Source organism: Solea senegalensis, linkage group LG21 (assembly GCF_019176455.1).
Source record: "Solea senegalensis isolate Sse05_10M linkage group LG21, IFAPA_SoseM_1, whole genome shotgun sequence".
In the NCBI taxonomy this organism is placed as follows: Eukaryota; Metazoa; Chordata; class Actinopteri; order Pleuronectiformes; family Soleidae; genus Solea; species Solea senegalensis.
In genome coordinates this window covers 4,747,399-4,763,238 of record NC_058040.1, presented here as the reverse complement: position 1 = coordinate 4,763,238, position 15,840 = coordinate 4,747,399, and the positions used below count along the sequence as shown (strand labels likewise).

The 15,840-nt window shown below is 41.5% G+C and overlaps 1 protein-coding gene across 4 annotated transcripts in view; it reads right to left on the bottom strand.

The window, feature by feature from the left end:
• unc5da (unc-5 netrin receptor Da) overlaps positions 1-15,840 on the bottom strand; it is a 187,958-nt gene that overhangs the window by 10,221 nt on the left and 161,897 nt on the right. For all 4 annotated transcript variants that reach the window (XM_044012557.1, XM_044012553.1, XM_044012554.1 and 1 more), the window contains 2 exons: positions 11,061-11,232; positions 3,159-3,389 (listed from right to left, as the gene is read on the bottom strand). In XM_044012557.1, coding sequence (XP_043868492.1) covers positions 3,159-3,389; positions 11,061-11,232 — 403 coding nt within the window. The remainder of the gene's footprint in view (positions 1-3,158; positions 3,390-11,060; positions 11,233-15,840) is intronic.

Here is a 15,840-nt window from a genome sequence, read left to right as displayed (position 1 = left end):
TTCCTCCTATGCTGTGGGCATAATGAAAATAAAAACAATGCTAAAACAAAAAAAAAATGAGCTGTGCTGTGTGGATCTTCAAGCTGTCAGAACACACCCACAGTGAGAAGTTGAGTCAGCCATTACTTTTCCATGCACAGTTAAGTTGAACTGCAGCTGTAGCTTGACTATGCAGTTTAATTGGACGACTGCCCTTGACCCACAGTGGTGGGGAATCGATTTGTCGGAGAGCGTCTGCCTCCACTCCGCTGGGTGGTGATATGCCCTTGTTGCAGCTTGTGCGTATTACTGTAGGTGGGTTCTGGTTGACCTATCACCCCACAGAATAAAACAACTTTAGCTGGCGGTTAATTGGTAGCATGTTGAGTGCCATTCTGAGACTTCTAAATATTTAATTCTGTCATAAATTCTTGTCTTTTTCAGTCCAATTTCCGGGTCAAAGCTCTGGGGTGGGAAGTGTGGAGAACAAGCGGAGTGCCAAGGCCACTTTGGCTCCTATTTAATGTAAACATGCAACGGTAATTTTTTTAAAATTTATCTGCCATCCACATTATCTGGCTGCGTTCATCTGAGTATTTTAGTCAGACATGTTTATATGTATTTAAAAAGTTTGAGGTGGTTAAAAGGTGCTTTTCCAATGCATAGTTCCAGCACAACTTGGCTTGGTGCAGCTCGACTCTACTTGTTTTTTATAGTATCTGGCACCTAGTACTTTTTTAGTTCCTGCTCTATGTAGCTTCCAAGCGAGGTAGCTAACTGTGACATCCATGAGTTTTTAATTTTAATTTTTTTAGTTACTTTATTAAATTCATTTTATTAATTTATTCTATGCATTTTGACCCATCCTAGAATAAGGAGCAGTGGGCTGCCACACTGAGTAGTTCCAGGGAAGCAGGGAAGCAATGGGGTTTGGGTACCTTGCTCAGGTACCCCAGCCCTTTCGACCTGGTGGGGACTTGAACCGGCGTCCTTTCGGTTACAAGCCAAGTTCCCTTTCCACTTGGCCACAGGGTGCCCCTGTGTCATGAGTGCGACGTCCGACACAGGAATCAAAATGAAAAGTGCTGAACTGTAGATCAGTTAAAAATACTTGCTGAAAACGGGTGTTTATCTCCAAAATATAGCAAGTATTTAGCGAAAGCACTGCCGAAAGCCAGTGACAATGAGCGGCAAGCCACATCACAGCCCCTTCCGCCGTATTTCAGTGTCAGACGGGAAGTACTGAACGATTCTGTGACCAAATCTTTTCAATTAACTGATTCTAATGATTCAGTTACACCCAAAACAACTGCTTTACAAGTCACTCGTTTGTGTGTGCGTCGCGTATAAAGCGGCGCCACGGCAATTTCATGCAGCCGCGCTATGTTGACTCCGCCCACGTTGAGGAGGTACGACAGTAATAGAAAACGATACCACATCCACCATCCACAAAACGATCACAGCACAGTCCGTACGAGTGACAAACCCACACAGCCTCCAAATAAGACAAAGAGAGCAGCACCATGTTTTTGTTGGACACATAAACAGAGAAAAATCAATCTTTGGTCAGTGGTGTAGTTTTTGGCTTCCAGCCACTGTAAATGTCCCCAAAATCTTTAGAGTAAAGTAACACGTGTGAATGTGTTTCCATGCTCGTGTGTGTTTGTCTTCAGATTTTTAGATCCCGGTGGCTGTGAGTCCGACATGCACCGTGCTTATCAGCCACACAGCACAGAGAGCAGGGAAATGCAAAGAATACAGTCTGGCCTGAACCTGATCGATTCCTGCTTCAAGCTCACAGGGGAAATTAATTGTCGTATGAAGCACAAACAACAGCCAACAAAAGAAGAACAAATGAACAAATAACCAAGTCTGACTGATGGAGAGGAAAAGTGAATTGGCTCTTGGCACCGACATCCAATTTCTCTTTGTTCGCAAGCAATTCTACATCTTGAATGAAGCTGCGAGTGAAGCAGGACTTTGGCATGGTGGAACAACCATCACCTCTACGACCACTAAAAACGTCTGTGTTTAATTAAGAAAGGAAACAAATGACTCCAGCAAAACACAGTTTTCCTTTTCTTTGGCTGCAGAACGTTTGAGCAAAAAAAAAAACGATGTGTGTATTTGTGAATGAGCCCACACGTCAAGAAATCCACTCTGCAACATGACAAAGTGGACGTGTTTTTCCATCACTTTAACGCGTTCACATGCTTGTCACATGGAGAACAATCTTCAATCACATTTAATTAACAGAGAGCAAATGAAATGACACAAAGAGAGGGCAGCGAAGCAACCTTTGAGCATCTGTTGTCTTTGTAAGTAAAAATCCCATCTCCCAGTGGCGCTGTTACTGCGATCTTCAGTGGAGCACAGAAAAAAGTCCCCAGACGGCACTTGATCTAAGCAAAACCACCAGCCATGCCAACCCCCGAACACCCATGACTAAAAGGTGCGACTTGTTTCATGTGACACTTTATAAAGCTGATCCAACACGACGCGACGAGAGGGAAGAGGTTTTGATGTGGTGGCAGAGCAGTGTCACTGCATGGGCGCGTCCTATTTTGAGGAGTTCACTCTCAACCATCTGTTATTTCGTTTTAAAAACGGATTTTGGAAATTTTAATAAGCCCATTTCACGGCGGACACTTTGACAGGTCACAGCAGGAGAGGCACACGCATGTAAATGATCAAATTAATGATGGCCAAGTTCCATTAATTTCAGTTTGCATGATTTCAGGGCGCATGCTGGGTCTCTGTCACACTGTCCTGAACTGTTATCAGGGACACCACTGCTTTCTTTCCCTGCGAGAACATGTCAAAGTGTCTGCTGTGAAAGCCACGCCATTAAAACTAATAACAATAATAAAACTTTTAGCCACTTCACGACAGTATGTTTGTAAATGTAAAAATTTCCATCCAATATTTTAGAAGGTTGGAGTTTGACCCAAGAAAGATTCTGTTAAATTTTGGAGTGGATTTGATGAAGTGGGTGGATAGAGGTAATAGTTTTAAGTGTTGGCGGGGATAATTGCTCTTGGAGCACTTTTGACTGTTTCTTTGTAATATGAAAATATTTTTTTTGCACTTTTGTTAATTCATGTTTATAAAACTGACATTCTCCTCCTTGGAACCAAATAAGTAATATTTTCTATTGCATCCTCCCTCTACCGTCATACCTGAAAAGCTTGGGGTGTGTCATCCACACAGTAGACCCTGAGGGTGAAGCCCAGAGAGTTGCTCATATCTGGACTCCCAAATACAGCCAGCCTCAGCCGCTTGGTCGCCTCCTGGTTCAGCGGCTCCCCCACCAGGGCGTAGCGGCCCGGGTGCTCCAGCAACACGTGACATCTCTGGGCCTCCAGCAGACAGTAGCAGGATGTGCTCTCCTCGTCCACAGACATCACTTCCTGTGGAGGAACGTATGCGGCATATCAGGAGAGACAGTTCGTTTCTGCAGCACTGAACACATGCCGAGTCATTAGTGGTTCAATTTGGGGGTTAATTGTGAGATCAGTTCAGTAATCTAAGCCTGTCTTGTGAGTAATTTTTGATTTTGAGGATTCAGCACTCGGCTATACAGCACAGTGGAGCTCCAGCTGCATCCATATAATGGCATTTTGATTTAAAAACAGCATTTTCAGATAAAAATGATGAGCTTTTAACCCTGAGAACGCAGAGGATTTTTGCTGCTTTTTTTCATTTCTATGTTTAAACCTACAGTATATACAGAGGCTATAAGAATGCAATACAGAATGTCTTACATGCTTTTTTTCCCAGCACATAGGCATTTTAATGGAATTGTTTTTTTTTACTTTCACTAGCTATATAAACACACCTGAGCAAAAAGTACTCTATATGTTTAAAATTGGATTCACTTTGTGAAATTTCAAAGAAATAAAATTATTTCTGTGAATTCTGCACAATTATTGATACTTTATATCTCTACTAAAAATGTGATATAAAATTAATCATGAATTTAACCCCACCCTCCCCCCAGGATGTCCATATAAGGAGTTGTGTATTATTTCCATGGGTGCACCTGCGGCATATCCGTGCCCAAGGACACCTCGGCATGTAGAATAGCAGAGCCGGGAATCAAACCCACAACCTTCGAGTTGAAAAACGACTCCCTCTACCACTGAGCTACCGCCGCATACCCAAGTCATAATTTTGAGATAGCATCCCATAATGATGAGATGCTATGTCGTAATAATAATCATATAATTAGGAGGTATTTAGTATCTCAGTAATTATGAGAATATATCTCATAATTATGAGATAGTAAAGAAGGTAAGTACATTTTAGGTCTCTAGTATGGCTGTAGTCTAAGTTAGGTGAAGATTTCAAATACAGCCATATGATTCATGCTACTACTTTGCACATTTTAATGATCAGGGGATACTTACTGTTCTGGAAAAAAAAATCAATCAATGGCCATGTAGTCATTAGGGATGCTATTAAGACACTTTACAAACAGTAAAGTAGAGATTTTCTCTCAGACAGACAGACAGGATGAGGAACTGAGAAGTGTTGAATAAGAGCCAAACAAATAATGACACATCTCACTACACAGATGGTGATATAGTAACAGTGACTAAATGGATTAGCGGGGTGCACTCGTATCTGTTAGCCAAGTGCTCAATCCTCCCTAAATCACCTTTGAAGCAAAACTCTGACCCACAGGTCCGTTCTGCATATGGCACGTTTGACTGAATATGAAGCAGTACCGAGTCATATAATGGGCCCACAGCTTCGTAAACCTGCCCCATTAGCACTGCAGCAGACATGAGGGATCTCCATAACATAGCTCATCCCCGCCAGGCAGCTGCGGAGAAATGATGGAGTCAAACTCCAGCGGTACAAACGCACAGGCTTTAATGGGAATGGCACTGAGAGGCAGACGGAATGGGAGAGAGAGGTGGGGAGGGAAGGCGGAGGGGAAGAGAGACCTCCAACTCCCATTATATCACTAATTCCACAGATTAGGGTTTGAGTGAGCATCCTTCCTGAGATAAAGGGCTCATTATTTCACAGTGACAGAGACAGGTCATGTCGTCACATTTTCTTGGAGAACATCTCTTCCCTGAACCTGTCTGTATCCTGCGACTGCCTCCGCTGCTCCTCTCAGTGATGGGACTTTTTGATAGCTCCCTTTTGTGCAATGTGTCTGCTGGCAAATTACATCTGTGCAAATGTCACATGGACAGAAAGGACAGGGCGAGGAGAGAGCCACTGGCCTTCCAAGGTCACACACACACACACACACACACACACACACACCGTGACACCATTGTCACTGTCTTGAAGAAGTTTCCCCAAAGCTTTGTGATGAGGTTACTTCAATATTAAAGGAGCATCTCAGAGATGTCCACTGAGCTAAGATGGTGCATGAAAATGGATAGTGGATGTTTGGATTGAAGTCAGGTGTCTGAGCAAGTCCTCCGAGAGGAAGCTCTGTAGTGCAGAGTTGAAGGCCTTTTCAGAGGTGTTATTTTTACTCAGAGAGCCCGGTGTGAGAAAAAGAAAATCTCACAGCAGTAAACACAACGATAGATCTATAATGCATTTAGAAGAAATAAAGTGTTCAATTATTAAAGGTCCCATATTGTAGAGAGGGACATTTCCATGTTTTTTTAGCAGGGCTGGGTGCCGTATAAAACCTGTGAAAATATCATTTCCCAGCCTACTGAGAAATGCACACCGCGCACACACACACACAGAAATGGTGCCTTAAAATAAGCTGTGAGAACTTAGTGTGATTGTGTGACGTCATCAGACACACACATCCCACACAGACCCACTGTTCAACCTTTATTTATTTATTTTTATCTTTTCATAACCTTCTAATTAAACAAACGTGTACCCTCCATAGACATCTGTGCTTTTCTTTTTTGACTATGTTTAAAAGTGCAGAAGGGGTTTATGTTGAGGTCAAATGAGAAAGATAGAAGTCCGTTTATTTCACTCATCCATCCTTTATCCTCCACCGGAGGGTCGCAGGGGGTGCTGTGCCGATCTCAGCTGACGTAGGCGGGGTACACCCTTGACAGTTCACCAGTCCATCACAGGGCCACACATAGAGACAAACAACCATTCACTCTCGCACCTATGGTCAATTGAGAGTGACCATTTTACCTAATAGCCCATATTGCCTGTTTTTGGACTGTGGGAAGAAGCCGGAGAACCTGGAGAAAACCCCCACACACAGGGAGAACATGCAAACTCCATGCAGAAAGGCCCTTGTTCCATCTGGGGCTCAAACCCGGGTCTTTTTGCTGCAAAGGCAAGAGTGCTAACCACTACACCAACCGTGTGGCATGTAAACGTTACCAAAGTTAAGCTAGCATTAGTCGGACTAACATACCTAGTTAATGCTGGATAATGTGATTCATAGTCCGATTACTCCTGCATGTATACGCTGAGTCGGACTTGGCGTTCTCCGCATGCACCAAAAATTCCTCCCCCGGTTTTTGACCCGGAAGTAGAAGGAGATGACGTATGAACTGGTGGCGTCGTTCTTGGGACAACACAGCAGCTAATTTGTATCGCGATGAACACGTACGACGGGTGCGAAACGGCACGATCCATCTCACCGTCCATCTCGCCGTTTGTTGTTTTTCCGTGACGTAAAGGTCAACAGGAAACTGATTCAATAAGAGAGGCTGAGTCAGTACGCGGCCAATAAATCGATTTCCTCCTCCGCGTGTAAACTCGGACTCCGCAAGTTGTCCGATCGCCCGTCTTAGTCAGACTAAAACTGTGCATGTGAACATACTCAGTGTATTGAGTGTGGAATTCTCTTGACAATAATTTCAAGGGCTGCTGAAATATTACACAGTTTATAAAAAAAAAGAATAAAATGCTGCATCCATCGCTGGTGTGTAGTTTTGAAGTGTTGGACTTGAGCAAAAAATAAATGCAATGCAATGTTAAAGCTTCAGGGAAGGCACATATTTCTCCCAGTAAATAAATCTCTCCCCTTGCAGCGTAGTGTAGCCTCCTACCACAGAAATTTTAGCTTCTTTATTAGAACAGAGTTAAATATAAGGACACAGAGACCAAGGTGAAGTGGGGGGGGAGGGGTTTCTCTTGTAAACGTTAATATTGAGTCCTGAACCTCACCTGGGGCCTCATTTGGAAAGGTTGTGTACACACAGAAGAAGACGCATGCCACTTTCCATGCTTGAACATGAGCAGAAACGAACTCTGACCCACACGTACGCACATTAACAGGAGAGAAGGAGAAACTGCTCGATTTCTCATTGTGTGAAATTCCTCTTCATCCCCCTTCTCCCTGCGTTTGAATGAATATTTATCTGGAGCGTTACCTGGAGCTCGCAAAAGATGGACTGGATTGTGATTTATAAAGGGTGACTGGCGTGGGGCGTGCGGGCGTGCGGTTTCATAAATCAGCATATATACGTAAACACTTTCTGTGTTAAGTTTTCAGGCGTACAAACGCACAGTTCTATAAATGAGGCCCCTGGTGAGTCCGGAGTTGATATAACGGCACATGCTATAGTCATGTAGCCAGTTTATTCATCTGTTCCCTGTATTGTAAACAAACACACAACCTATTGATTGAAATGTGTATTGTATCATAGCAAATGTTTCAAACTTACTCAAGAAATCAACATTTTATAAATGCAACCTAACCCTATCGTCAATAAACTGCAGGCATGAATATTAATATAGACAAGTTCAACTTGTTTACATAAATAAGTTGTGTGTACAAGATAAAAAAAAATAAAAATTAATTTAGGTGTCCAGATTTATATTTTTATGTTTAATAAATGCTAGCCTTGTGAGAAGTGTGACGAGTGTGATGATACTGTGGGATACTAAGTAGCCTTGGTGGACGTTGCTTTCATGAGTTTTATCTTTTAACTTCATCGACACAAAACCAGGTGGTCATTCTGAAGTTACCAGACGACAAAGGCAACACTGCACAAACCACTTACTCCCGGGACGCCAGAATATCATAGCACAACCTTTACTCGCTCAGACCTGGAATTGACAACCATTCAGACGGCTGAAAAGAAGTGGAGAGTTCTGAATGTGTCTCCTCCCTCCCTCCCTCCCTCAGTTCCCCTCTGCCTGTCCATCACTCAATCTTTATTTATATAGCACTTTTCACACAGATAAAGTAAAGTGCTTCACATAAAAAACACCCACACAGACACATTCACGCACCTCAATGTATACAAGTAAGATATTAAAGCCAGGATCGATAGTACATGGAAAAGAAGTTCTTGCCCTCCAGTTTCTCCTCCTTTGATTACCTGCATCTGCCCCAAAGTGTTCCACCTGTGTCTCATTGTCTCCCCTCCCCTCGTCTGTGTACCTGCCCTTCTCTAGTGATCTTTGCCAGTTCGTCTTTGTCCTTAGAGTCAAGCGTTCCGTCATTTCTATCGTCTGTGAGCATATTCCGACCTGCTTTCGTACTACTGACTACGATTTTGCCTGCGATTTCAGGTTCAGTAAAAGTTTATTTCAAGTTACCCTTGTGGCAAAAGAGTTAGGCCCAACAAAAACACATAATATCAAATATCATGAGCAATAATGACACTTTATCACACCACATATTATTCTCAGCAAAGGCAAAACATAATCAGCGAGGATAACAACATTGACACACAGCAACGACAGCACAAGCTCCACAACATTACGGCGACAAATGTGAGCGTCTGTGTGTTGTGGGATGATTTAAGCCATGATTTTATCTGAGGTTTAAAAAGAGCAATGCTGTGGAACTCTCTCAATCAATTCACCGCGCACTCGACGCTGAGATTTTAATTACTGGAGGAAATTATATCATTTGATCAGTGTGTTCATAAACACGTGGGTTCTGAGCAGCTTGTCTTTTGGTGAAAAGATGGTATTTTATACGTCTATGGGATTGATTTGCATTCACACAAATGCTTGACATGGCCCTGAATCATGTGGTGCTATAGAAATAACACTGATTTAAATGAATGAAAGAAAAAATATTACAAATGACAAATAACAATTGCGAAACTAACTATATACACAGGTGTGACCTGCGGGGCCAATAAGCATCTAATCTGATTAAGGGGGGGGCCATTCTAGAAAAAAAAAGTGGGGAAAAAAAACACTGTTCAGTAGTGGGTGAGCAATTAATCCATTCATCCATTCATCTTTGACCACTTTATCCTCCATATGAGGGTCGCAGGGACGCTATGCCAATCTCTGGGTGAGCAATATGAGCTAAAAATTGCAAGACAATATTCCATCACGGTATATATTCATGATGATATTTCACAGAATTTCAAAGTAAAAGTTGTGCGTGATGTGTACTTCACAATAAAAACATATAAGATGCAAAATAAAACTATTCATATCAAAAACACAGACGTACATCTAAAATGAAGTAAATAATAACGTGGACAATAATTAAAACACCAAACACGCTTAAATATATGTACTTGAATATAGTTGAATGTAATACATTTAATAATGCAATAGTTACAACTAAATGTCTTATATATATATATATATATATATATATATATATATATATATATATATATATATATATATATTATATATATATATATTATTATATATAAAAACATTGCGAGCAAACATATTTAGTATAATATTCTGTCTATATTCCATCATCTCGCTGGCAGCTGTGCCATTACAACATGATATTAAGTGGTGGGCCACATGTAATCAATCGAGGGGCCGCATGTGACCCGCGGGCCACCAGTTTGACACCTCACTATTAATATTTAATATATTGTTTGCTATATTTAGTAATCACTCATAATTTGCACATAGATGTGTGTGTACATCTCTCCTTCTCATGTTAATTCCCCCACATTCAGAGTTGACAGATTTTGTGAAAAATCGAATGTTGTAAAATACCATTATAATTAAAGTGGCAAAGAAATGAGTGTTTCAGTGACTAATAGCCATCATTTGCATTTTTCGTCTGACATGACTTTTAATGTATGACAGCATGAGGGTAAAGCTTGAAAGGCTGAATTTCATGCGGGATGATGAATCTGAAGTGGCAACCCTGAAATCGGCTCTGTGTTCGCATGACTACACCGCAGGATGAGAATTTTCGCTGTTTATCAGGTCATATTGATAATCTCGGTGCTGGTGACAGCTGTGCGTTTCTACTCATTGGCATTCTGTGCTGATGTTAAAGCTGCACTGCCTCTGTTTCGTCCTCACGGACAGAAACGACTGTTTGTAACGGTCCTTCATCGGAAAATGAGCTCAGTCAAGCAAAACTATCAGACCTGACTCAGTAAAATGTTTAGGTGGATATAGCAACAGCACAGGGGCAGACGGGGAGTAGAAGCATTTATCTGCTCAAACTGCTAAACAACTGGGTTTTTTTTAGCAGTAGAATTCTAATTTATCTGGGCGGTTCTTTGAGTTTTCAGTTTGGCAGCAGCAGGATAAAACAGTAGATAATGGATAGATTAAGTAAGAAAACTGTGTCCAAAAACAATTCAATTCCTGTTTTCTTGCTTTTCCAAATGTATGTTCACCCAAAATAAACATGTCAATGACTGATTGATAACTAATGCACAACCCAAATGGAGTACTTAAACAACAGTCCCAAATTAAGTCACAAACCATCCAGTGTTAAAATAAAGATCAGTAAAGAACAGTGAAGGCACAAAAGGGGGAAGAATAACCAATCCTTATCACAGCCCATCGTTAACATGCACTTGACAAAAGTGTGCTGTGTGCTACAAACACATTGTCTTTTAAAGTTAAATATCTCCATAAATAGTTGTGTAATAGAGTTGTTTCCTTCTTTGTATTGCAGAATTATACCAGACCTTAGAACTACAAAACATTTACTAGCTATCCCACATTGTTTATTATCCTTATTGCTATATTTTGCATGTATACTTGTAGGTTGCTTTTTTTCAGGTTAAGAGTAAAGAGCTGATTGGTTTGTGTGAACTCATTTGACAGTGATTTTAATGCAATGGTCGTTGTTTTATTTAGTTACACACCACACTTTTAAACACAAAAACTGTACAACAGCTGACGCGAAAGAAAGAAAAAAAAAAAACACAAACCCTCACCTCCCACTTGTTGTCCTGCATTTGTCTCTTTAGCCGAATGGTCCAGTTACCAGCAGCAACCTCTCCACAGTGGGCTACGGTCATGGCTATGGGACAGGACAGGTCAAGGCCCGGTGGTCCATACGTGACTGCAGGACTCAGAAAGATCTCTGGCCCTTCCTCGAACAACGTGCTGCACACACAGAGGTAAACACACACACGTCAAATCATAATTATCAAAGCAACGTTGTGTTCAAGCGGCATATAAATATGAGGATAAGGATCTTCTAATTAACCGCTGCTTAATCAAACATTAAGATAGGAGAGTGTGACCCTCGTCTCCCAGCAAAGTAAACTAAAATCCTTGGACACTCATGATGAATCAGTCGTCAGACACACATACAGATCGAGGAAGATTAAAGCACCAAGACTAATGGACAGCAGGGGCTGGGGAGGACAGGCTTTAGCACAGAGCATGTAAGCTTTGTGAGTCGATGGAGCTTATGAAGCCTGCTCTGGCCAGCCTGGTGACAGATTAGCCAGGCCAAGCTGCTCTTGGCCAGGGGCCCAATTTTGGCGGGAAGCCCTGAAGACTGAGAGCAATCGATGGGACCACCATCAGTCATGAAGCTGGCCAGGCTGGACACCTCACACACACACACAGGAGGTGATATTGGTGCTGTTGTCACTGGAGCAGCATGGACACTTCACAGCATCATTAATTCAACTCCAGTGGGCACGAACCCTGACACGGAGAAACACAGATGTGCATGCAGCCGAACACACACACACACACACACACACACACACACACGCAGCACAACAGATAGCAAATGAGTTACACATCAAAAGTCATTTTTCCTACCGTTCAGACTTGACACATTATGTCAATGTCTACATGAGACCAAGTCAATAACTGTGTCCCAGTTCAATATAGATATATGAGAAGACTAATGTTTCACGCCAGCTGCAAGAGCCTAATAGTGCCTTTTGTCATATAGTGAATATTTCCCATTAAAGCCAATCTTGTGTTGTTCAACCACAGTACAAAAACACAGAGATATTTAAATAAAAGGAGGTATGCCTCAGAGAAAACCACTATTCAGTTGGGACTGCTAATCAAAGCGAGGGGGGAACTGGGTGTTTTGTTTCAATAAAATAAAAAATAAAAAATAGCACCGCTTTAGCTTCCATCCTTAAAACGGTAGCCAATAAAACATATGAGTTGTTTTATGAGTATGACAGAGATGGAAGGTGTGAGCTTTGAAATGTGTGTGTGTTATTTGTTCCCACAACACTGACCTTGCTGGTCCTAATGAGGCAAAACCTCATTTCAAAGATTTGAAATTGTGGTTAGGTTAAAGGGGAATTCCAGTATTTTTCAAACCTGTGCCCTATGTTTATAAACGTGGGCGTGTACGTGAATAGTACTTACACACATTTTCAGAATTGCTCCAGTAATCGTACGGGGCAATAGCACCATTCCATAAAAGTGCTTGTATTCGCCAATAAATGGCTCAGATTGTTATTGTAAGCAAGGGCGTAGGTTTGGTTACAAGAAAAAAGTACTATTCACGTACATTTATAAACATATAGTAAAAATACTGTAATTTTCCCTTTAAGGTTGGGGATAGGCATTAACGGGGTAGGGTTGAGATACTTTTGTGTAGGCTGTCCAAATGAATGGAAGTCAATGCTGTGTGAATGTGTATTTGTGTCAACATGAGAGACCGTGTGTGGCCGAGGTATTTCAGCTCTTGCTGTTTCTGGTGCCAAAGTGTTGTGCGAGACATTCTTCTTCTTTACTTGTCTCTATTACACTGTTAATACTCGACTCAAAAAGAAAATTAAAGGAGGTTCTGCACTGCAGTCTAAAATTGAAATCACACATTTTGAGAGCACTGCGGTCCTGCAGCGGCACATTTGTGCTAATCAGCCCAAGGCTCAGAGGAAACCAAGGTTACCTGCTGCTGAGACGATGGTAATTAGCCAGATTGCCCGCGAGCAAAGCCTTAAGATGGTTATTTAGTGTCTCTGATAGTGGTTGTGTGAACAAGAAAACATATCTCCAGTAGACTGCGGATATTAATTAAGTCTCGTCTCATATGTGTAGTGCAAACAACGTACACTCATATGCCCCTTCATTTGGTACTAAGGAAGGGCATGAATATGAGATTATTCATTGGATTATAAAGAAGTCTAGCTGATGTGAGTATTCATAATTATATAAAAAAGATATACAAATGTTCTCTGCTGTAAGTCTTTGCTTCAAAATGCAAAACTGACACTTGAGTAATTTGTCCACTGGGGTTGCTGTAGAAATAATGTTGCCTAAAGTAGACTTAAAGTAAAGTGGCTTATTCTAACGCCACAAAACACTAATTATTCCTTTTTAATTTTAACTTATGTACTCATATTTATGGGTTGCATAATTAATTTCTGCCCATAAATCCTCCTTAATGACACTAGAGCTTTACAATGTCAATGGTGTATTTACAGCTTGCTGCATGTTGTCCCTTCGTGGCCAAGAATTAAGGTAGATTTAAATTTAAGGGGAACGTTGGGTTTCAAACTTCCTCGAAAAATGTTATTCCAAAGTGAAGTTTGGTAACTCAGCAGAATAAAATGACATCAGAAACAACAAATAACCAAATAGTCTCAGGTGGGCATGTACAGAAGTTGTCTCCTTGCAAAGTTTGCTCAAAGACACGGAGCACCTTTGCTGAAAACTTGTGTGAGTCGCATTATATTTGGCGTATTTGTCACACGCCAAATCTCTGTCCTTGGACTACCCACAGTCTCCTGATCACACATAAAACAACCTTGTAAAGCCCAGAGGACGGACGGAAGCTCTTGTGAACATCTGAAACCGATCCAGAGCTGATCGATTCCCATTCTTTGCCACGGAGAGCGCGGTCTTATGTAGATGGTCGAGGTTTGAATGGGAAGAAAGGATCCAATTTCTCCCCCGGACTCGGCGGCTGTCAGAAGATAGGCTTTGACTGACAGCTCAGTGGTGCACGGCTCCTGCAGCTTCTTAAACTACAGCCAGAGAAGTAAACAGCATCAGGCTTATCAGAGCAAAGCAGGAGTCTGGAGGGCAGCAGCTTGGCTAAACGGGGGAACTCTGGGCAGGAGAGCGAACAAATCGCCCGCTAACTGAGCTCTGAGCCGCAACCTTTATGCGACCTTTGATCGGTATCTTCATCCAGATGATCGTGTCATTGAGGTGAGATGACAGATGGATTTCAGCTGGCACTTCATGCCACTTTTGGCTCTCTCTTGAATGTTCACATAAAGTTTTACTGAGCCCATTATTTAGCTGTGGGTTTGTTAGTAATTATTGATTAGACTTTTGTAGATGACTTTGTTTTCATTATAATCCAAATTTTAATTCTCAGTATTCATTAGTATTTTCTTTAGGCGTGTTTTTGTTTAATGTAGTTTTTATTTATTATATTGGAATTTTTTTGTTTTTACCAAAGAAGCAGACGAGGACTCCATTACTCTTTTGCTTGGTTACTCGATTCTGGACGATAAATGACACCCCCCAAAAAAGAAATGGACGAGATATTACATAGAATAGACATAGAATGCTTGTATCACACATATATGTTAGTTATGGAGGTCTACTTACATATATTAACTTGTTTTCATGATTAAAAACCTCCTAATTGCTGCAAACGAGCCGATCAAAATATCTTCTCACTGACGCTCTCGTCAGCCGTGCTGTTTCAGACCAAAACCACACCCCCAGAATGTGGACTGTGTTGTGATTGGCCAACGTGAGCTTTCCTATTGTCCTGTGATTGGCCAGGTACCTGGAAGTGACGTAATAGATAGGCCAGCTCTCAGATACACAGCTCCCCCTCTGGCACGGTGGATGCGCTGCATCTCAGCAGCTACAACGAGAGTAGTTCTTCTTCTTCTGCGGTTGAATGTACGCAATCGGATGTGCCCGGACTAGTGCCCGCACCAGGAGGCGCTACGGTGGTGAGAGGAGTGGTGAGGATTTCTGAATTAAGGAAGTGCCGATCCGCTTCGCAGAGCCCAGGAATACAATACAACACTATTTTCTCAGCAGTGGCTGAACTGTTTGTTCTGAAACTTTAGGGTTTCATAAACGAGGTAATGACGCAGATACACACACACAAACGCAGCGTTAATTGGAGCTTCCGGTCTATGTGGCCTTTAAGTTTCTTTCAAATGAATAAGATACATCAAAATGGTCCAAAATGGTCTATTGTTTTCATTGTAAAATCACGTTTACAGATAAAAATGAGCTGGTGAGCATTTCAGCTTTGTATCACAAGTAAAGAGGTACACTGGTGTGTGTGTGTGTCAGTGGAACCAGGAAGCTGATTCTCTCCACTGCAGTTGTTGTACTGAGAAACAACAATGGTGAAAAATAGAAGCAAGGACTTCTGTTATAAAAACAACAAACTGAGCAAATTCTGTGTCTGCTCCTTCAAACTATAACACAGTCCTGGCCATTTTCAATATATAACAGAGACAGCAGCCTTTTTAAACTTCTGCATCTTTTTTGAGGCTCGGAAATTCCAGGGTAGTGCAGTCACAGGCAGATGCACAGGAGAATTTATGCTTCTTTTTCTTTTTTCCTTTTTCTTTTTATGCTTTAGTGTGGACTTAGCCTGAGAGACACAGGATGTTGAGCTAATGTTACACAGTGTGTATACAGCAAGGACAAAGTTCTGCAAAAAACATTAGCCATGAAAGAATGTATGCAGACAGTGAAAAGATTAAGTATTAGACACAAGGAAAGAGAAAAAAAGAGAAAGAA